The 24,338-nt window shown below is 37.4% G+C and overlaps 1 protein-coding gene across 1 annotated transcript in view; it reads right to left on the bottom strand.

Annotated features, from left to right (window-relative positions):
• The window catches only part of LOC108744089 (extracellular serine/threonine protein CG31145), a 170,299-nt gene that overhangs the window by 43,422 nt on the left and 102,539 nt on the right, over positions 1-24,338 (bottom strand). The window contains exon 5 of the mRNA XM_018479682.1: positions 17,637-17,729. Within this exon, the coding sequence (XP_018335184.1) occupies positions 17,637-17,729 (93 nt within the window). The remainder of the gene's footprint in view (positions 1-17,636; positions 17,730-24,338) is intronic.

The following is a 24,338-nucleotide window of genomic DNA, read 5'->3' as shown; positions in this document are numbered from 1 at the left end:
AGTAGAGGTGAGAAACAATTTTGGTATTACAGGAAATTTTTCCTTTAAAATTTTATTGTATTGTAATTTAAATGAATGGTCAATTAAACTCATTAGACGTTTTTGTTATATACACCTTTTAAATTGATGGCAGTTCAACGATAAAAATCATACTTTACGATTAGAATCAACATAATTGTTCTATAGAATTGTAATTCGAACTAACCTTTGTAAAACGGCCAATTGTTGTAAACGGCTATATTTTTTAAAAGATGATTAACAGCACAAATGCGAACCAGAAACACAAAAATTTTGTCTCACGTCAGTGCATTTTTAAAATGCTACTTTACAATTTCAATTGTTCTTTTAATCCTTTAATAAATATTTTTAATAGGCATTATTATCTAAATAATAAGATACTTACAAAAGCATAAAAGGCGTTTAGATACTCAAGGTGCTGTTCTCACTTAGAGGCTAAATTAATTTTGGTCGATTTGATAAAATATTCAAGTTGTATTATCACTTTTACTATTAATATTAACTTAATAAAAATAACGAATTCCATTTAAAATAATGAAATTGATGTTATTTTTCGGTATAACCGGAAGTGATATAGCAGTACTAGCATCTAGTTAGAGATGGTTTTAAATAAAATGGATGCGGTACTGACAAAACAGAAAATATGAGGTGTAAAGAAGTAGAAGAAAAGTTTGAAGTAGGTAAAATGGATGAGGGTTATAATATAATTATGAAGGGTACAGTAGTTATAATCTAAGAAACGAGGTAGGGGTCATTTTGATAGAAAATGAGGAAAATGCAGATAGGTGGAAAGAATAGCTAAAGAACTTATATGCCGATTATGAGTTACGAGATATATTAGAGAAGGAAGACAGTGTGGAGATAGATGAACTAGGTTATCCCATAATGAGAGAAGAGTTCGATGTAGCATTAAAAAACTTAAAGAATAATAAGGCGCCAGGTGTAGATGGGATACAGGCGGAAATTGTAAAATATGCAGGACAAGAGGTTAGAGATCGTATGTTTAAGCTAGTTAGTCACATTTACGAAACGGGAACAGTCCCAGAGGATTATAAACGGAACGTGGTAGTAACCATACCTAAAAAGAGAGGCGCGGATAGGTGTGAGATATTTAGAACAATTAGTTTAACTTCCCATGCGTGAAAAATTCTTAACTAGGTTGAAAAAAAGGGCGGAAGAACTAAGAAGGGAAAGAGTAATTTGGGTTTAGAAGAAATAGAGGAACACGAGAGGCCATTCTAGTTTTACGGGTAACAATAAAGGAAACGAATGAAAAAGGTAAGAGTGCGTACATAGGATTTGTAGATTTATAAAAAGCTATTGACAGAGTTAAATGGTACAAGATGTTAAATATACTTAAAAATGTAGGGTTGAGTTACAGAGATAGAAGAGTGATACTTAGTTTGTATAAAAAGCAACAGGTAGTTATAGAGCTGGAACTGCAACGTAGAGAAGTAAAAAGGGAATCCAACAGGAATGGGCACTGCGACTGCTACTTTTTAATCTATAGGCACATCGAAGACACGATCAACATCATTATAATCAGTACAACTGTAGGGATAGAGATACAGAGGCAAAAGATTAGTATGCTTAGATTTTCAGATGATATAGCAGTATTAGCATCTAGCAAAGAGAAGTTAGAGATAGCTTTAAATAAAACGGAAGCGGTATTTACAAAACACTATTGTATGAAAATAAATGAAAATAAAACAAAAACACTGGTATACAAGGGAAGAAAAAGTAGGAAAGAGCGAATATAAAGATAGAAGACGAAAAATTAGAAGAAGTGGCCGATTTTCAGTATGTAGAAAGTCGGATAAGGCAGGACGGAAGGAGTAGTGGGGATATAAAGCAGAGTCGCCTTTAATAAAAAGGAGTTACGTCTATGCTCGCGAACGATTAAACTAGAAATTCGGAAAAGATTTTTAAAGGTGTACGTTTAGTGCGCGGCGCTGTACTGGTGCGAAACATGGACAGTTTGCGCTGCGGAAAAGGAAAGGTTAGAAGCGTTCGAAATTTTGTGTTACTGGCGAATAGTGAATTAGGAAGGGTAAAGGTATACCTAGATTAGATTACTGCTGGCAAATAGTTAAGGATATGAGTTGTTCTAGTTTTAGGGAAATGCGAAGATTAGCTCAAGATAGAAAAGAGTTGAGGTGCGTGTCCAACAAGTCTTAGGATTGACGATCTTATGATGATGAATTACTTTTTCGCTGGAAAGCGTTATAGTCCAAAATTCCACATACGCCAGACATTACTTATTTTCTAAATAACAAAATGGGTTAGGCTAGGGTACTATTCTAATGTACTTTGAATGTATGCATACCTGCTAACTAGGGGCGAGGGCTATTTTACAGATATCAGGTGTTAAACGTACGTAAAGGAGAAAGTCAATTTCTTACAGTTTGACTGCCGATTTTTACATAATGCTTTATTGAATATTGTTAAAGATTAGTAATCAACACTGCCAAAACATCCCAATGAAAGTAGTATTTGCCAGACGCTTCAATGTATATAATTTACTTATATCGTCTAAGTCTTCATTTTTAAATATGATAGATACTTAGAGACTATTTCAATACTCTTTGTAAACAGCCAGACCAATTCTAAGGCCCAAAGATCCCCCCGACACTACTAAAATGTCGCTGTGTTATAAAGGCACAGCCTCATAATAGCGTCTAACTACCAATTCCTTTAGTATAGTACAGTCGAAATAAGAAGGCAATGTCCCCAATAAATAATGCACACTAGAGGCATATCGTTTTTCTCGTTCTTACAAACGGCAGATATCCTGTCTTTACTCTCTAAACACGCCTCCTCCACAGCTGCGTCAAGACCTGCACCTACGTTTCATACGAATCAATCGAATAAAATGAGACGATCGACAACATGCTTGTCTTGTCATTTGTACCTACATAAAATGGGCAAATTTACAGGGTCGGCTTAATTTAGTTAGTGTATTTGTGCGAATAGTCATTTCTCTACACATATCGTCTATTTTTTCGTTATAACTATTGTTGTCGTTGTTTTTTTTGGTGTTATTGTTGTTATTATTGTTGTTTTTATTGTTGTTTTTATTGTTATTTTTGTTGTTAACTTTCAACGAAATCGTCCGAGAAGTTATAAATTCTCAGAGTAGAAAACTTGTTTGGAATGTTATTAATTATTTTCAAAGAAAGAAAGAAACAAGTAGAGAAAACATCGCCGTTATAATCATAGCGGCGGAGGTTTTGAACATTAGTTGCAGAACTGTATCCCGGATACAAAAAGAAGGTGGAACTTTTAATTTAAAAACAGATGTAAGTATTATTTTGTAAAAATTATTTTTATGAAACTAAAAATAAACAATAACGCATTCATTTCTCATCAATGCTGACTATTTTTAATTTATTATACATTCTTTTATTAGTTTTGAGGAAGAAAAAAGCCCCAAAGACGAACGTTTCAATATGAAATACAGTGTTGCACGATTAATCAATTCAATTCAATTCGATTCAATCTGTTTTGATGTACATTCGAAATTATATAAATATTATTGCATTGAATTATCTTAGATCTTACAATAACTTTTTCACCATAGTGTAGCACGACTACTACCTTAAGCCAATCCTGTAAATTTGCTCATTTAATGTAGGTACAGACAACAAGACAAGCACGTTTTCAACCGTCTCATTCTATTCGATTGATTCTCATGAAATGTAGGTGCAGGTCTCGACGCAGCTGTGGAGGAGGCGTGTTTAGAGAGTAAAGACAGGATATCTTCCGTTTGTAAGAACGAGAAAAACGATATGCCTTTAGTGTGCATTATTTATTGGGGACTTTGCCTTTTTATTTCGACTGTACTATACTTCAGTTTCGAGACCACGACGGAACTTTTGACACACCTCGTATACAATATTTGGTAACTTAGAAGTTCGTTCAATTGTGATTAAACGGAGACGTATCCATAAAATCTTGGAGCTTTTAAGACGATTGCTTATTTTGTAAAGCGCTCACTCACGAAAATAAAAATTTTATAGTTTGAAAAAGACGAATCTGCAGGTATCAAGCTCGGTATCATTCTTCGGGAGGTTTTCAACTACACATGGCGAGCTTTCCGCGATTATTACCAAAGAAATGAATCAAATAATTTAAATATATGTATACTAGGTTTACAATACTGTATATATAAGTATACCTACGACTCTTTACTAATATTTACGATGTACCTACATTTATCCATTCTACTATTGTTAAAATATATATTGTGTACCATTTCTTTCCTTTAGTTTAGGATAATAATGATAAGAAGCCAGAGCCAAATAGGGGCAAAAAGTTTTATTGTAGTAAAACCACACCGACGTTTCGCTTCCGATTGAGGATTTATGAAGGCAGGTTTTTGAGTGTTACCATGTATTGTTGGCAAACCGTTGAAAAATGTGGTACATGAGTCCCCAAAAACTTAGCAACGCAATAAATAATTAAAAGTTAATGAAATAACTGTAGCTTTGATAAAATATTGTAAATAAAGCCGAAACATCGGTTGTTATTTTTATAAGAATACACGGCTTTTCACCCCGCACGATTTTTAATTTTTTATATTGGTATTAGTCGGAGAAATGGAAACTACGAGGGTGGATTGATAAGTTTCCGGCCTGACCAAGAAAAACAAGGTTTTTAAAAATTTTTTTTTTTTATTTCTCAACATAATCTCCTCCAAGGCTGATACATTTCTCATAGCGGTGTTCCAGTCTATTAATGCCATCTCTATAGACTGATTCGTCAAGCTCCTCAAAATAACCATTTACAGCTTCGATTACTTCTTCATTGTCCGCAAATCTCTTACCGCCAAGCCATTTTTTGAGATTAGGGAACAGAAAATAGTCACTCGGGGCTAGGTCTGGAGAGTAAGGAGGGTGCGGCATCAATTCAAACTTTAGATCGTTGATTTTAGCCGTCGCAACGATTGACGTGTGCGCTGGTGCGTTATCGTGATGAAACAAGATTTTTTTCTTCGCCAGATGAGGTCGTTTAATTTTCACCTCGTGGCTCAAACGTTGCAATAAGTCTGCGTAGTATTGACCAGTGATAGTATTACCCTTTGCAAGGTAATCAATGTATATAATACCTCTTGCATCCCAAAAAACAGTAGCCATAACCTTGTTCGCCGAAAAAATTGTTTTTGCCTTCTTTGGAGTTGGTTCCCCTGGTCCAATCCACTGTTTAGACTGTTCTTTGGTTTCAGGAGTGTAGTGGTGGACCCACGTTTCGTCAACGGTTACGAATCGACGCAAAAATTCGCTTGGATTACGCTTATACAATGACAAATTTGCGGTAGAAATGTTTTTTCGAATCAATTTTTGGTCGACTGTTAGCAAACGCGGCACCCATCTTGCACAGAGCTTTTCCATATGCAAATGTTGGTGCAAAATATGTTGCACACGTTCATATGACATCTTACAGGTCTCAGCTATCTCACGCACTTTCAATCTGCGGTCTCCCAGCACTATTTGATGAATTTTTTCGATCATATCTGGAGTTGTGACCTCAACGGGGCGTCCTGAGCGAGGCCCATCAGAGGTGCTCACACGACCCTTTTTAAACTCGGAAACCCACTGCTTAACGGTTGAATATGACGGGGAGGATGTCCCCAGTGTTGAGTCCATCTCTTTTTTAATTTCCTTCGGCGTTAACCCCTTCAAATAAAAGTATTTGATGACAGCACGATTTTCCTGCTTTTCCATTTTTACGAAAACCACAGAGGCGTCTTGTTCAGCGTGCTGTCAAACCTACACTAGCAAGGAGATCGGGCTGAAACTATAGCTACAAGCTATCCAAGGATGGTACTATAGAATGTCACCTCAAGGTAGGCCTAGTGGCGTCATCACTTGGTTAGGCCGGAAACTTATCAATCCACCCTCGTATAACGTAAGAAAGGCTATTTTCTTTTAAATTTCTTTTACTTTAATTAACGACAATATACACGTATGTATCTATAGTAGGGACGATTAAAATTGGCATAGTCCTTGATAATGGACGTATCTTCCTTCTTGGTTTCACTTAGGCCGAACTTAACACACCTTTGTTAAGTTAAATTAAGAAATGTCTCATGAGTAGTAGGTACACACAAAATGAAAAGAGATAATAGTAAGAGGTGCAGCGGTTAAAGGTTGCCTTAGTACGTAGAAAATCATGGCTGGCTCTATAATTGCCAGGTTGGAATTATATCTTTAAACAAGCGTCTTAGCTTTACAAATCAATTGGTGTGGTGGTTTTTCTTTATTAACCCAAGATAAAAACGTTCAGTCTCTAAGGTCTCTGAAAGCGAGACTCGAGTCTCCGTCTCTCATCGAGTCTCTCTGGTGTCGCTGAGAGAGACTGTCAAAAAAACTGTTTAGCGTCTCTGAATGAGAGACTCGAGTCACTAATAGAGAGATCCTCATTTCGTATCCAGTCTCTGAATGAGAGACTCGAATCACTCAATAAGTGGTGTCTCGATAGCAGAGTTAAAATTTTCTAAGTTCAACATATTTCAGAGATCCCAGTCTTTCTACGAGAGTCTCTCAATTTTTCACTTTTATTCATTCAGCCTCTCTGTGAGAGACTCGAATCTCTGAATTAACAATTTTATCTTTCTAATCTCTCATACAGAGACTGAGAGATCCATAAAAACACCTAGGCCATAACTGAGAGACTGTAAAAGACTGTGAGAAACGCTCTCAGATACGCTGAAAGACTCTGAGAGACTGGAAAGAGACTGAAAATTTTTGTCTAGGGAGTGTCCGCTGCAATTCCTACCTGACATCTCTTTTCTATGTTTACGTTATTCCCTATAACGTCTGTCGCGAGTAAATATAGGCGTTCTGTCAACAACCGCTCTAGTCTAATTAGTAAGTTCAAGGAAGAAAGTAAATGCGACAGTTTTATTTCGGACCATGGCAATTTTGAGCGTCCCAACTATACATATCGCTGTTTTTTGAACAGAAAACTAAAATTTCCATAAAATTATTTTAATATTCGTTATCGAACTAGGAACTAGTAGTGATTAACTCTATGACACAGTTTTTGGGATAAGTATAGCAGACATTGAACGTTTCTCAGGAACGTGTCTTTTAAATCGGGCATTATAGCTGGGATATGACAAAATTATGTTCCAAACGCTTGAACGTTTGCCAAAAACAATCGTGGTTGACAAAAGATCCAAGTTACCTTGCAGTCGTTTTAAAGAGGATACTTAAGTATACAGAGTGTCATTTATATTGAGACAATGAAATATATCTTTGTTGGGAATCATTACTTTGGAAATAGTTTTAGATAAAGTTGTACCTATTATTTCGAAGAGGAAATCAGGTGGTGACTTGAATACGTATGACCCCGGCTTTCCCCGTGGAAATCACTTTCAGGATGTCATTTTTTTTAATGGAAATGCATGTTTGTGACCTTAGCAAATGAAACAGCTGAAAATTTTGTAATCAGAAATATCCTTCAAGTTGATTTTCTCAAGTACATTGCAGTCTAGTTGAGGAAATAAAGCACAAAAATAGGTCAACTCTTCGAATTTTTGTGTAGTATTGTAGATAAGTAAGAACGAGATCGAGTGTGACTAAATACGAATACCGACGTATACTCAACGATGAGCTTCGAGGTTGGGATTCAAGGTGTCCGTTATACACGTCGTCTCCAGGAATTATGATTTAAATTCATTAAAAACCAATTGAAATTAATTACTCTGAGAACAGTTTTCCATCGTTGATTAGATATTCGTTTCTAGCGACCCTTAAACTACGTCGCATCCTAACTACCTGACCTACCCCTTGCTACAACCAAACTTGTACCCAACAACTCTCTTATATCTATTTTAATTTTTAGTTAATTCATTTATTTTATCTTTATTTTATTTTTCTCTTTGTAGTATTATTTCCTTATTCCATTTCCTTATTCGGTTCTAATGTTCCTCTCTTTTTTATCCTTGTGTTTCTTTCTTTTTAATTGTTTTCCTTAACGCTTTATTTTCTATTTTGTTAGTTTTCATCACAGAAACATGCTTTCTTTTCATAATCCTATGATTTCATGCATGCCTAGTTTTTTCTCATCATCATCATCATTAGGTCTTCACGATCCATATTTTGCTTTTCCGCCGCGAAATCGACTTTAAAAAACCAAATCGTTTTAATGATTGTTTCCGACCTCCTCTTATAATACCATTCTCAACCCCTTTTTGCCTCAACCCTTGCTTGGTACAGGGGTTGGTATAAATGACCACGCTTTCCTCAGTACTAACACTGAGCGGCATGGTCTAGAAGAAGAAGACCATTGCCTAGCATTCGGGAAGACGCTGGTTCGATTCCGGGTCCGTCTGCCTTGATTCAAGTTTTTCTGCAGTTTCCTTGGATCACCTAGGCAAATGCTGAGGCAGTAATATTCCACAGATAATCTTTCATTTTCTTCTGTTTTCATTTCGTCCGAATCACTACCTACCCATTCCCACAATTCTTGAACGGAGGCTGAAGATGGCCTTCTGCCTTACCTTCCGACGAAGTCCGGAGGGACTGTCCGCCCACCAGCATTAGTGGCTGGTGGGAATTAAACACCCAAAAGTTTTTTTTTTCAATACCGACAACCGAGCGGCATGGCCTAGCGTTTAGACTATTGCTTAACATTCAGGAGGACGTCAGTTCAATTCTGGGTCCGTGTGCCTTGGTTCAAGTTTTTTTGGGGTTTCCTTGGATCACTTAGGCAAATGGTGGGGTAGTAATCTTTCTCACTCGAACCACCACCCATCCATTTTCACGTTTTCTGAAAGGGCGCTGAATGGGGCCTTCCGCCTTACCTTCTGGCAATAGTGGTTGGTGGAAATGAAACACCCAAAAGTAAAGTAAATCAGTATCGATTGGCTGAAAAGGACCTGAACCGTTAGTTCCTATAACCTTTCTCGGAAACTCGACACTACAAAGTCGTACGGACGGCCGGGTGTCTTTTGAAGGTTTCCCTTCTACGAAATATTAATCTGAAAATTTATTTTTTGAATTTTTTACCCACGACACGCTACCTCGAATTAATGAGGGAAAAATTGTTGCTGTTGTCACACCCCCGCCGGGAATCGAACCCGGGATCTTTGGCTTTACGCACCAATGTTCTGACCACTAAACTACGAGAGGTGACAACAGCAACCACGACCAACCGACCTACAAGGTTAACGATCCGTCGAACTAATGTAACTATATATACTGAATATATTATGATTAAACATACATACAATTTTAGACAACTTTTAGAAGTGAGTTAGTTTAATATGAAATATTTGAATTCAAAAAATGAATTTTCAGATTAATATTTCATATTAAACTAACTCACTTCTAAAAGTTGTCTAAAATTGTGTGTAGGTTTCCTTTCTTCCACGAAAACAAAAAAAAATCAGTACCGACACACTCCGACATTAATTTCACCTACTCAGACAAGAAAGAGCGAATAAGCCAACAACCAACCTTAGCAAGTCTTAAGTGTAAGTCCCTCTTTACCGTATCACCATTTGACTTTTTTGTGTTTGTATTTGTGTATTTTTGATTCTCATACTTTTGATCGTTAAGTTTTAAGTTGTGATTTTATATATTTTTACTCTTGGTCGATATTTTTTGTATATACAAGGTGTCCCATTTATAATAATTGAAAAAAAAACATGGCTTCCTGACACAAAATACAACAAAAAAGTGTTATACAATTTTTCAATCCAGTGACAATTGAGCTCGCAAATCGTCTTTGTAAATTTGAACGTACAATTTTTTTCATTACGGGCCTGGATCTAGGCGACCAACGTCGCTCAGCTGATCTAGTGTGGATGTAACAAGTACCTACCGGGAAGAAACCGAATGCACTTCCACCTTGTAAAAAAAAGGTAAAAGTGGAAAAGAAATGCGTACCTTTTATAAAAAAATATTTAAATTGTCCGCCATTCGCTTCAATGCAACACTGACAGCGACGTACCCAGTTGCTGCGAATTTTGGCCCAAATACTGGGAATATTTCGAATTATACGATAGACATTAGTAATGTAACTCACCACCAACTGACGGCTGAATAAGAACCCTACTAGAATGCACTATCACACTACTAATTGTCCTTATTGTAATAGTCTTTTATGAAATGACCACTAAATAAATAAACTAACACTAACAAACAAGTAAATTCCACAACAATCCAAAGCAAACTGAACAACCTGTTAGAAACTACAACATTATGTATGTTTTTTCGAGTCAGTTCCAGCAGTGTAATTATACGAGGATATATCAATATTTAGCTTTTTACATTTAATGAAAGCAAAATAACCAACTTGGTCCTTCTGGACACATCCTTGTATTACCCCACGTGGGGTTAATGAGCCCTGCCAGGCAAAACTAAAGTTTAACACATGTGAATGGTCAAAGTAGGTCTGCATCTTGTCTCAACTTTTACAACCATAACACATACATTTGTTTTCGTACACTAGTACGTTATGTTACAAACTTACCAAACGCTGGGTGGTGAGGGTTGTTTGTGCACCGCTTCTAACTATTCCGTAGTTGTTAAAATTTCTTTTCTATTTAAAATAACATAATACTCGACGTCATGGGCTACATTAGGTCCACTTCAGTTTACCATCATAGGATTTTCGATTGTGATATGTAGGTACGTAGTTTTTCTAACAAGTTTCAGTCATCTAATGGACCTTAACGCGAGTGCATTTTCTTCGGCTGATCGGTAACTTAATACCAAACATAAACAATGACATCACCCCAAAAAGCAGCTGATTCCGACCTACTGAAGGTGAATTTTTCTACGATCAGCTGACAATCGTAATTAATTTGCGATTGTTCAGGGCCGGCATCAAAACTGTTATAATTTTATAATTTTTTATTTTGTTTCAAAAGTCAAAAGTGTTATAACATTTTATGTTTCAAATGTCCGTAAGAATCTGTGGTATAAATATTAATTATTATAACTGGGACACCCTATATACCTAAGTTGTGAATGTTAAAATTGTAGATTATGTAAACAAAAGTGTAAATAGTAAGCTACAGCGTTGTTCAGATCGTTGAGTGGTGCATCTATCGGTACCTACTTGCGTCATGAATTAATAAGAAAAAGAAATTCCCGCGGAAGTAGTTGATGATGTCAATTACAGAATTGAAGTTACCACTACATTTCATCAACAGAGATAACATTTTTGCTTTAATGCAAAAGATGAGCAGATTCAAAGTTCTATTTTTCAAGTATTCCAGACAAGTTTTCATGTTTTTGTTTTTGATACTGAGGTGCTTATTAAACTTTAAAATTAAAAGAAAAGTTGGAAGCTCTGCTTTTCGCTATCGCATTTATAAGCTGATACCTTTCGATACAATCTTGAATATTAAAATCTAAGCCATCTTCGAGTTTAATGAGATTTTCAAGAGCATGCCGCAGAATTCCAAGTATACATTTTGTTAGCTGAAGTTGTGATAAGGTCCCTTCAGTAATTTTCCTTTCGCTTATAATCAACGCCCTAAAACTAGAATGTTCAGTACTCTGAACCTTGTTGTTGTTTACCGTGTAAATCCCAAGTTCTAATATTATCATCGGCACAGAGTAAGATGTCATTTTCAGCTACATACAATCACAAAACTGTGGCGGATAACGCCACCGTATTTAAGTTAGGAACATTTCAATTTTTTATATCTGTACATAATATAATTTGTAAAGTTTGTAAATTATATATTTTTGTGTTGTTGTCTTGTTATTTAGTGTTTATTTCTTCGTTATTAGGTCCTAACTCTAACAAACTATAAAGTGGCCAACATGTCAAAAAAACAAAATAAAAACTAGGTTATAAGAATGAAGATTACCCCAATTATAGCCTAATTTATAATTATATATTGTACTATAAATAAAATGCAAGTTTTTTAAATCCTGGTAGAAAAAAAAATAAATGTTAAATAGTTGAAAGTGTAAATTCAAAAGTAAAATCAAGCTCGGTATCATTCTTCGGGAGGTTTTCAACTACACATGGCGAGCTTTCCGCGATTATTACCAAAGAAATGAATCAAATAATTTAAATATATGTATACTAGGTTTACAATACTGTATATATAAGTATACCTACGACTCTTTACTAATATTTACGATGTACCTACATTTATCCATTCTACTATTGTTAAAATATATATTGTGTACCATTTCTTTCCTTTAGTTTAGGATAATAATGNTTCAAAAAAATTCCGTTGAAAGTACAGGTATATTCAATTCCGAATTTCGATACGACAATACAACATCGCTTTCGATCAGCTGGTTATTAGCAGTATCGGTGTTGTTTTCTTTTGTACTTTTTTTGCTCATCATCGTCATCATCATAAGGTTGCTAGTCCTAAGACTGATTAGATACGCATTTCCACTAATTCCTACTCTGACGTAATCTTAAAAATTAAAATCTTAATCTTAAAAATTAAAACGTCCCACATCTTTAATTATTTGTGAACAGTAATCTAATCTAGGTCTACATCTACTACTCCTAACTCCTGTTTCTGTCTCTAATATGTCTTTGGATATCTCGCCTATTTCTTATTGACTTCCTCTGTTCTCCCATTCTTTCTAATACCTCTTCTCTTTTCCGCCACGCCCACCGTCTATATTTCGCACCCGTACAGCGCCGTGCTCCAAACATACACCTTCAACAACCTTTTTCGAATTTCTAAATTAACCGTTCGCGAGCATATAAGTGATTTCTTTTTATTGAAAGCTACTCGACCCTGCGCTATCCTCTGCTTAAAATCCCTACTACTCTTTTCGTCCTGACTTATCTGACTTATCTTACTTCCTAGATACCTAAAATTAGTCACATCTTCTAGCCTTTCGTCTGCTATCTTTACATTCGACCTTTCCCTACTTTTTCTTCCCATGCATACTAGTATTTTTGTTTTACTTTTATTTATTTTCATACAGTACTGTTTTGTCAAAACCGCTTCCATTTTATTTAAAGCTCTAACTCCTCTGTGTTAGATGCTAACACTGCTATATCATCTGCGAATCTCATGGTTTCTTTATTTGTCAGATTAGATTAAGTGTGATTCACGATGTTACGGCCAGCCTATAAAAGATATTTGTCCTTTTAACGTTTTCAATCGGTCGATACCCGCGAACCATCTTCTGCGGCATAGAGATTGCGAGAAACTTATGTCCGAAACATATCGCCGCTGTAAAAGACAAACTCCTGGAGTTCATAGAAGATAACCCCTAAAGTAGTACGCGAGAAATTGTAGAGAAGTTGGGATTGTCTCATATGAGAGTGTTGCCAATTTTAAGAAAGTAGTTGCTGCATCCTTATCATTTGCTGCGAAACTTACTTGAAATTGATTTTCAGCCGCGAGTTAATTTTTGTCAGTAGTTTCGACAGGGAAGTGCTGCAGAGCCTAATTCTTTTTTCGTACGATGTTATTTACAGACAGGTTTGCTTCACACGAAATGAAATTTTGAATTTTCACAATAATCACTATTGATACGACGCAAATTCGCATGTTTTACATCCTTCATGTAAATGAGTGATGTGAAACTTTTGAAGACTTATTTGACTTTCTATTCTCCGTTTATGTAGCTGCAATGTTTTTATCACACTAGACTCCTATGTTGCCAACTCATGTACAGGACCGGCTTCAGTACTTAAATTATTCTGGTATTCTTAAAAAAAGAATTTACCCTTAACCACACTGTTAAATTCACTGTGCATTTGTCTATTGCATCTCGTTTACACTCTCCAAAGCTAGGCAATTATTTCTACTACACCCTGTAGAACACAAAAAGTGGAACTTGCTCCTTATTTCAGCGAAGATGAAGAACTTGTCTACTGTAACATTTCCGGACTTCTTTGTTCCAGTAGAAGTTTAAAGTTTGTTTTGCTGCATAATGGCAACCAACATGCTTCGATTCTTATCGCTCATTCAACAAAACTTAAAGAGAGGAATATGGAAACATTAAGTTAGTATTTTAGAAAATCCGCTTTGATGAGCATCAGTTTTCTGCTTGTGTGGATCTGAAAATGGTGAACTTCTTGTTTATGCAGCAAAGTGGGTATACCAAACACCCTTGATTTGTATGCGTACGGAATAGTAAGGTAAAGCAAGATCATTGAAATGGGATTCATCATTGGCCAATAAAACAAAACATGCGTGACTACAGGAGCAGTAAATGTCTTTCTAAACTAATAATTTGTGAACCAGGAACAATCATTCTCCCACCTCTTCATATCTAGTTGGGACTCGTGAAATAATTTGTTAAGGATTTGAAGAAAAATGGCAATTTATTACTGAATTAATTTTACTCACTATTGGGATCCGTCAAATGGGCATACACCATCTGGTGGCAAAATTTATAACTCGATTGAGGGAAAAATTTACATAGGAACTGTGCACGCTAATTGTAAAATTGTTTATTAAAATAATAAAACACGTTAAAAAAGTAAATTTTTTTTGATGATGGAGTCGACGAAGTTTTCTTCTAAAGTTAAATCAAATAAAAAGTTAATATGTTCAGTGAAAAGCTGCAATAGCACTTCAGACATAGATCTTCCATCTTCATCACATTAACTACTTTCCAATAAAAACTAACCGTTTTATATATGTAAAAAATATATTCGGAAAATTACAGAAAAAAGTAAACTAATAGAAGCTTGCAAGAAAGCAGTAGGTATCAAAGAAGTGAAATCCGGAATAAAAATTTGTTCACGTCATTTTAATGCACATGCTTATATTTCAGCAAGTATTTACCATCAGCCATAACCTTAATATTTAAAACTAGAATCATACTAAAATTATAAAGTGAGAAATTATTTATTCCTGTGTAATTGATTTAACACAATTCTAATGATATAATTATTTTGAGGTTAAGAATCTACCTGCTGCAATACAACAAAGTTGCAATAATGTGTTTGCAACGTTCTCTTAAATCGGCTTTGCACGTGCAAGTAATTGATATGATATTGCTTAAATCACCCAGAATCACCTCACCAATTATATAACGTGAATCACTTTTTAAATCCGAAGTTTGTAAAAAGCAGGCAGTAAACTTGACGGAATTTGTTATTTCCGAATTTTATAATGTGATTGGCATTAAAACCACGCTCACCTTCAACGAAATTTCCTTTCCGAGGCTTTGTGTCAGCCCAATCACATATTGTGTCAATACTTATCATTTTATCGTAATTTAAAAACTTGGAAATTGCACGGTACACTATAGGAACTACGATAAATTTTCCCTAATCGGCGCCATGTTTTTAGGCTCCTTCCATTTGACGGATCCCAATAGATAACCTCAAATTAATGAGGGAAAATTGTTGCTGCTGACACTGCTTTGCCGGGAATCGAACAGCAGCATCACCAAAGATACGTACGTAACAGGCGGGCTGAAAAGTTCGCAGGCTAACATAGAAAAAATAATTTCTTTTATAGAATTTGATTTTATTATTCAATGTAGTTCCCTAGTTCGAGGGCGATACAACGATTATAGCGGTCATACAATTTTTCGATACCATTTTTATAATACGATTTGCCTTTAGCCTGAAAATAGGCTTCAGTTTCAGGGATTACCTCTTCATCGGCGCGAAATTTCTGTCCAGCGAGCATTGTCTTGAGGTTTGAGAACAAAAAAAAGTCGATGGGGGCCAGATCTGGAGAGTACGGTGGACGCGGAAGCAATTCGAAGCCCAACTTATCGAATTTTGCCATCGATTTCATTGATTTGTGACACGGTGCATTGTCTTGATGAAACAGCACTTTCTTTTTCAAACAACAAAAGTTCTTTCACTAAAAATGCTACAACTCAGATACTAATAGTGCAACAGCTGTCAAATTTATGCACGTGTCTTTTAAAGGTTAGGGCTAACTAAAAATCATATGGATTTCATACTAATACATATGGGTCAGCCTACGAACTTTTCAGCCCGCCCTTCTACCTAATTTAAGGTTATCTGTAGTCATTATGATCAAAAGGTCGTCAGTCTTAAGACTGGTTGGACACGCACCTCCACTCTTTCCTATCCTGAGCTAATCTTCGCATTTCCCTAAAACTAGAACATCCATCATCCTTAACTATTTGCCAACAGTAATCTAATCTAGGTCTACCTCTAGCCCTCCTAATTCCTGTTTGTGCCTCTAATTTTTTTCTGACTAGACCTTAATGCTTGAGAAGGTGTCCTACCAACCTATCTCGCCTAGTTATCTGTAGTGGGTAAAATTAATTCAAAAAATTGAGTTAACTCTACAAAAGAGCCTTCTTCTTTAATAACTATTTGTAAAGATACACACTTTTAGATATACACATTTATTAGCCTTTTCAAAACAGAGTGTTTACCTCTTCATTTGATTATTCGGATTACGTTCAAACTAATAGTACGTAATACACTATCTGTATGAAGCGAGACATAACTTGGAAAAATATCACGTCTTAGCCAGCTGCTGAAGATTAAATGTGTTAAATCCTGCCGAAGTCATATCGAATGAAAGATTTTGTCAGTGGAAGTTTACAATTTCATTTACAGCACTGAATGAAATGAAAAATAACTGCTCAACTTTTTTTAAAAAATTTCAATCCTGTTTTAGATATGTAACATGTTTTTGAGTTGAGTAAATAACGAACATACAGCCAGTAATGCAGTTAAGGGTGAGATGACACTTAAGTTCTGACTGAATATGAATACCTATTACATAAATAACTGTTTTTATTTTTGAGTTTACTTCTATTGTTTAAATAACAGTTATTTAAATGTTAGGCAGTATATATACACAATAAACATATTCTTAATTTCATTATTTTTTTGAACCATGGTGGCTAGATGTATTACACAGGGATATTAATTTCAGTTAAATTTTAAATATGTATTCACATTACATCACAATTATTGACAATAGTCTTTGTTGAGCGAGTTTTTCAATGAGATTTCACATGCGCGTGAAACGAAATTACGAAAATATTGACTAGGCTGTTAGACGAGTGGTGCACCCCCAATAAGATGCATAGAAAAGTCACTGAATCTTCCGAAGAAAGCCGCTGGATTCAATGAAGTGGAATTAATTTATTGATTTATTACGTTATTCGAAATGAAAAATTTGTTATTAACCACAAAGTTGCAAAATTACTTCGCCCCTATTCGCCACCCCTTCTGTTCTAATTCACGTCTGCCTTTCGGGAATTCACTTTAGTATATCGAGTTCTATGGTTCTGTAAACTTTCATCTCGACAAACTAATATCTAATTAAAAGAAAAATCGCCCTATATACCTACTCTCTGTTTGTAGTTTGCTTACTGGTTAGAAACGCAACTCCCTCTATTATCTGAACACGTTACCGTAAAATTTATTCATATTCAGCTCACCGAATAATGTGCTGATGAGAACACATCTTTGTTTGGCTGCAGTTCTCATCAAGAATATCATGTTATAGATTGCATTTTGTCATCACTTTTTAGATATTTATCCAATCCTTATGCTGTCTTTGGAAAGTTTTGGAGTATCTTAATATTGATAACGGATTTAAGGAAGTAAGTAGTAATTGTTCGGTAGGTACTAGTACCTACTACATAACCAAATCGATAAATATTTCATTTTCGTTTTGTATGCGAAAGCTGCAAATATATTTGTTTGCTTACCTGTCCAAGTGGAAGGCGGCTATCTCGGCGTTGTGTCGTTCGTAATCCGTGAAATAAAAATGATTCGGCAGAGTCTGTTGCTCTCTGGGGAACCTGCAACAAACAACCAGAACTTCTTTAAACTTTGGTCTGTGTATGTATCGAGTATTTGCAGATATTACATATGAAAATAGAAGTTGACGTTGCCTAGCGTAAGCTGCCCCCTGGGGGCTACGCTCGCGACTGTAGTTCAACGAAAGAGTTAAGACCGTATACACACCATTTGCATTTTAAGTAGATATCTAACACATTCTTAAATGAAATTATCGTATATCACCTTCACATTATATATTATTTGTTGTTCGTTTATTGTTCTACATCCAGCATATAACAATTGTATTTTCAAATAAAAATACTTCTTTCGCCAAATAAATTGTAAATAGTAAAATGTTTACTGCTAAATACTAAGGTTTGTAAGGTTTATTACAAGAAAATGGGGAATGTTGTTGAAGAAAAACTGGAACTGAAATTGTAAATTATGTCTTATGTCTAACTTTTGATCTTCATTATCCTTTAGAGTCTCTTCCTCATTATGGACTTATGCCAAAGGGCAATCACCTTTGTAGAACACTGGTGTGCTGACTGTGAGCTTTCTATCAATCCGAGGAAGACAGAAGTCATTATCTTCACGAGAAAATACAAGTGGGATAAAGTCTGATTCTTTTGGGAGAGAGCAGGATCTCCAGATGCAAAACTGAGTGAAGTACATCGGAGTAATTTTCGACAATAAACTGTCCTGGAAGGACCACCTGGACTTTCTGAAGGAAAGACTAAAAACTTCCCTTTGGAAAATCAGAAGGCCCGTTGGAAGGCACTTTGGGCTTACACCGGCTACTATGAGATGGATCTTTGAAGCGATAATGAAACCCAGACTGATCTATGCTGCGTTGGTCTGGTGGAATAGACCTGTTTTATCCACCTCTAGGCAGGGAGGTAGAGAAATTGAGAGAACTAGTGTTGATAAACATCATTGGGACGGTGAGGTCTACGCCCACGACGGCTATGGGGATGTTCCTCCAGAGTGGCCTTTAAAGTGGCTGCAATTAAGGCCCTTTATAGTTTATGTGATCAAAGTGATCTATTGAGAGGAAGGTAAGGAGGGGCTCTTTGAGCACCCCAAGGATATGATCAGGTGAGAAATCCTTCAGATGCCCCTGACCGCACCAAGACCCTCTTTCTTTTTGACAGGATCAGCAGGATCAGCCTCTATTCTAAAGAAGACTGGTCTTCGGGAGAAGTCTCCATCACTTACGACGGTGACTTATGGTACACAGATGGGTCCAGAAACAAAGAGAGGAGTGGAATTGAAATTTACCGGTGAAGTGAGAACAGATTTTCAGTACCATTGGAACAGTTTTCCATTCCTTTTCAAGCGGAAGTAATGGCCATTGCTTGTTATGCCCGACAAATACTTGCTGATAGTAATGCATATGAACTGACTGTAAAAGTGCTCTACAGGACTTTAGAGGATATTCAACAAAGTCGAAACTGTTAGAGGACTGCCACCAAGTCCTCAATAGATTACTGACTCAAAACCGCGTAAAGGAAAACGAGCTAGCAGATGAACTTACTAAAGCAACTGCACGATAACACCCCATTGGTCCAGATTCTGCCGTGGGTGTCTGCAGCAGCATGGCCAAGCATGAAAGTGTGAGATGGGTTGCATTAGAACACCACAGGGACTGGGGAACACAACAAGGATGTAGGACAAATGCCCTCATCATTAGAACTCCACAGGGATTGGGGAACACAACAAGGATGTAGGACAAAGGCCCTCATCATTAGAACTCCACAGGGACTGGAGAACACAACAAGGATGTAGGACAAAGGCCCTCATCTCCTCCACAAACTGTAGGAAGTGAGAAAAACAAACTCTCAGTCTCAGCAGGAGAAAAGCACCAAGACCCTCTTTCTCTTTGACAGAACCAGCAGTATCAGCCTCTATTCTAAAGAAGACTAGTCTTCGGGAGAAGTCTCCATCACTTACGACGGTGACTTATGGTACACAGATGGGTCCAGAAACAAAGAGAGGAGTGGAATTGAAATTTACCGGTGAAGTGGGAACAGATTTTCAGTACCATTGGAACAGTTTTCCATTCCTTTTCAAGCGGAAGTAATGGCCATTGCTTGTTATGCCCGACAAATACTTGCTGATAGTAATGCATATGAACTGACTGTAAAAGTGATCTACAGGACTTTAGAGGATATTCAACAAAGTCGAAACTGTTAGAGGACTGCCATCAAGCCCTCAATAGATTATTGACTTAAAATGGTGTAAAGGAAAACGAGCTAGCAGATGAACTTACTAAAGTAGCTGCACAATAACACCCATCGGTCCAGATTCTGCCGTGGGTGTCTGCAGCAGCTTGGCCAAGCAAGAAATTGTGAGATGGGTTGCATTAGAACTCCACAGGGACTGGGGAACATAACAAGGATGTAGGACAAATGCCCTCATCATTAGAACTCCACAGGGACTGAGGAACACAACAAGGATGTAGGACAAAGGCCCTCATCATTAGAACTCCACAGGGACTGGAGAACACAACAAGGATGTAGGCAGACAAAGCCCCCCCCCCCATCTCCTCCACAAACTGTAGGGAGTGAGAAAAACAAATTCTCAGTCTCAGCAGGAGAAAAGCTACCATGACTATACTGGAAATCCTTATAGACAATGGAGAACCGCGTAACCACAGGAACTGATATACGATTTACATTCCTGTTGACTGGACGGTCAATGTTTTTAGTGGAAATCAACAAACAGGCTGAGTTTTATCATGGCCCACGTGATTTTTTTTACTACCTCTAGCAATACATAGCTTTAATAAGGTATGATGTATTGACTTTATTGTTCTTTATTAACGTTTAACGTGGGCATTGAGTGGTTTATAAAATTGAAAGTAAGAAACATAGGTAATAAAATACCAATATTGACAAATAGACTTCTTGGGAAGAAATAGAATATTTAAGGGCAGTTACATTAATCAGCCTTAAATAAAATGGAAGCAGTATTGACAGAACATGAAATGAAAATAAATAAAAATAAAAAAATACTGAAATAGTACAAACCGCTTTTGTCGTTCAGGACGTACGAATTATCAACGATAAACCGTTAAGTTAGGTTGTCTTTAATTGTAGCTAATTATATATTTTAAACAATAATTATCATTTCTTCAGTTAATTTTTTTGTAATAACGACGACATTAGTATAATTTCTGGATTATAAATCATACAGTTTGTGACTTTTGAACCCGCACGATAAGATCCTATTTGACTAGATATGTATATGAAAGGGAGGTTAAAGCAGTGTTAGAACCATGATAAAAAAATTAAAGATCTTGCATCTTATGCCTAAACCCAAATGAAATTTTGACTGGACCATCTCAGTTTAGCTGGAATAGAGTTTTACCTTTACTCATTAGATATGCAAAGTATTTCTAAAATAAGTGGCCAGCTTTGGACTAGATGCAATAGGAAAGCTCACGGTGAGTACAGCAGCGTGGTTAACAGATAAAAAAATTGCAAGAAAACAACAAGCTATATTCTGAAGCCGGTCCTGGACATGATTTGGCGGATGTTGTACAATTAAATCTTTGTGTACAAATTATGATAATGATTGGATATTGGGCAAGTAATCATAAGCAACAAAAACTTATTGCTTACTTATTAACGAGTTATTGGTTCTGGGAACACACATATGTATACATACGTGCACAATAAAAATTTTTAAATTAAAATCGGGTGGTAGAAAAGAAGCTTCGAAGCGTCTACTAAAATTATTTTTTACTCTTGAAAACACATCATTTAGCGAATTTCATTTGCAGCGATCATCGCACTGTCCAACCTATCATCACCATTGTGCACTAGTGATTGATAGGCGCGCTGTTTCATACAAATCCTTATAAAGAAGTACATGTAAAATAACGTTTCAAGCACTTTTCTCTAGCTGTTTCCTGAAAGGGTTGCACTAGATGCAAAGGGTACAGCAACTGTTCCTTTAAAATTCGCCACATTGTCGTATGAAAGAAGTCAATATTCAGCGTTGCTTTGCGTGTATTACTGTGGGGGTTGTTTTGTATGAAATCATGGATTCCGTCTTGGACAGCGGCGATTTGGCTCGGACATCGACTGACGGCTACGTACGAGGGTGCGTTTTCAATTTCGCCGAATGGGTAGGTAAGTCGTTAGTGAGGATACTTACTCGAGTCATTACGAATTAAACAAATCATTATTAGTACCCATAAATACCAAGTTTTATCGTAATTAACAATTATCGAAACAAGTCAATCGGGAACAAACTGGAAGAGAGGTAAAACCATGGTTTATAAGCGGCATACCCTTTTTAAGCAAGGCAGGAACTCACTTGAAGACGACCCACGGCTGGCCGATCGAGGTGACCACTCCAGAAATCATTCAAAACGTCGAAAAATTAATATTGGAAGATACCCGACTTAAGATGAAACAGCTCACAGAAATGGTAGGAGTATCAGATACAACTAATTTTAAAATCATGGCATGACTAAAGCTAGTGGGATGAGTGCCGAGAATGCTCGCTCCGCCTCAAAAACAACAGCGTGTGGAGTGTTCTCGCGCGTTTTTGAACATCATTAGTGAATATGAAGATGGAGTATTGACTTGAATTGTTACTGAGGACGAAACTTGGGTTCATCATTATGAACTTGAGTCCTAGCAGGACTTTATGCAGTGGCAGAAAAAAGGCGCAAAACCACCCAAGAAAATTAAGGTGTCACAGTCAGCCGGGAAAATCATGGCGATAGTCTTTTGTCTCCATAACCGAAGAATACTAAGCTTCAATCCTAGAGCGGTTAAAGGAGGCAGTCAAAGAAACAAGAAAAGGAAACTGTCGAAACTGCCAGACGCGGATCGCGATTTCGAATACAGAATACAGACCACTTCGAATTATTTTGTTCGATTATGGTAACGTGCCTATCACGTTGAGGTGAGCTACGCCGGGATTCGTTTCAGCAAGTAGATATCCATATTTTTTAAGTGGACCTTGCTGGAGCATACGTAATCCTAAAATGTAGCATCGCACTACAGATGGCGCTCACCACGCCATTGGTGGTATTTTCTAATTTTTGTACTATCAAACATTTACTTAATTTTCTTGTTTTATAGTACCCTATCACCTCGTGCAAGCTAGCTGCCTATTTAAGAAGCATCCTCTATCTGTTCGTACTACGAATTGTTCCAGTATTCCTAGAGTTGTATAAATTAATAACTGAAACCGTATTCTTGTATGTGTGCGTTGAACGGAGGTTTATCGCCTATTCACTCTGACCAATGAATTTTCTAGCAAGTCTCTTGTGTAAATTGCAGCAATTGAATGACCCTGTCGGGAGAGACATGCAGGCAAGCAAGCAAACATGTCGCAAAGCATTGCCGCTTGCAATTTGTTCGAATGTAACAAGGACGGGAATTGAAAGTTTTATATTTTGAAATTGTGCTGTAGCCATTATCATTATAATTTTTGCTTTTCAAGTGTATGTGGACATAGACCACAGTGGACTTTTGGCCTCCGAGTTTCCTAACGCAAATTGTGAGAGAAGGGAGTCCTGTTTGCCCTTAAGGGAGAGGTGGCGATCACAACAATTTTAGAATGGGAAAGTTTGCAATATGTAACATTTTCAAGATAATTCTTTCAAATGATACTTAACAATTCCAGCCCCCCCAGGGTCCTCACCTTGTCGCGGTGGGGTGGGGGGGGGGGCTCAGTACCCATACACATGTTATGGCGAAGCTAAAGGACCGCCGGGCATCTGGAAGCAAAGTGATTGTGGGAAGCAGCCGGCGGACACGGGCGAAGGTCCGGAAGCACCCGTCTGGTGTGCCAGAGGGTGCCGCGGAAGCCCCGAAGGGAAAGTACGCGGCAGCTGGCGGTCGAACGCGACGTAAGCCCAGCACAGACGAGGTAGGCTAACGCGGGGGTCTCGGCTCTCCCCCTGCAATAAAGCCTGCCAAGTCGAAAGGGAGGCTCTCTCGGTGCGGCCACCGACACCATTACTGGCAATCGCATGGGAACCTCGACAGGCGCCGAAAAGTCAGAGGTCCTCTGGGTAGACGCCCTTCCTACCCCATGTCTGAAGCGAAGTAAATGTCCTGGCAGGAGTGCGCATCAGGCGGGGTCACAAAGTTGACCCATTAGGGGGGTTACGACGTGAAGCATAGTGATATGCCGGTGGCATTATGTGGATCGGGTGTGCAGTCTGACACTTTAGGGGGGCTGCACACTGTATGGTGAAAGCAGAGTAGATGCGAAAAGCGTAGTAGTTCGGGCGAGCCAGGAGGCTGAAGGATGTCCGGTGATAGCGAGAGTACAGCAAAACGGATGTCACCCAGCAAGGAGTGCTCTGGAGTAGCTGATGGCCACCGGAGAGCCTATACCGGTACTCGAGAGGCGGGGAGCCCACAGGAGTCTAGCTTCGATTCCTGCCCCGTCAATTGGTGTTGGACTCGAGGTGGCAGTTGGGTACAGCCCGCATGCTGGGTAAGGGGACTGTGCATCAGATCGCCCGGTTCGTTGTGTAGTCCCTGCATTAAACGCTTAAGGGTGTAGATAGGCCCGTCTGACGGAGGGTAGACCCCAGGGAGTCCTTTTCATACCATCATGGCTCAGTTGTGTTGGTTTGACGTGTGAATTTACCA

Source organism: Agrilus planipennis, unplaced genomic scaffold, assembly GCF_000699045.2.
Source record: "Agrilus planipennis isolate EAB-ADULT unplaced genomic scaffold, Apla_2.0 scaffold18, whole genome shotgun sequence".
NCBI lineage: Eukaryota > Metazoa > Arthropoda > Insecta > Coleoptera > Buprestidae > Agrilus > Agrilus planipennis.
This window is presented reverse-complemented; position numbering and strand designations above follow the sequence as displayed.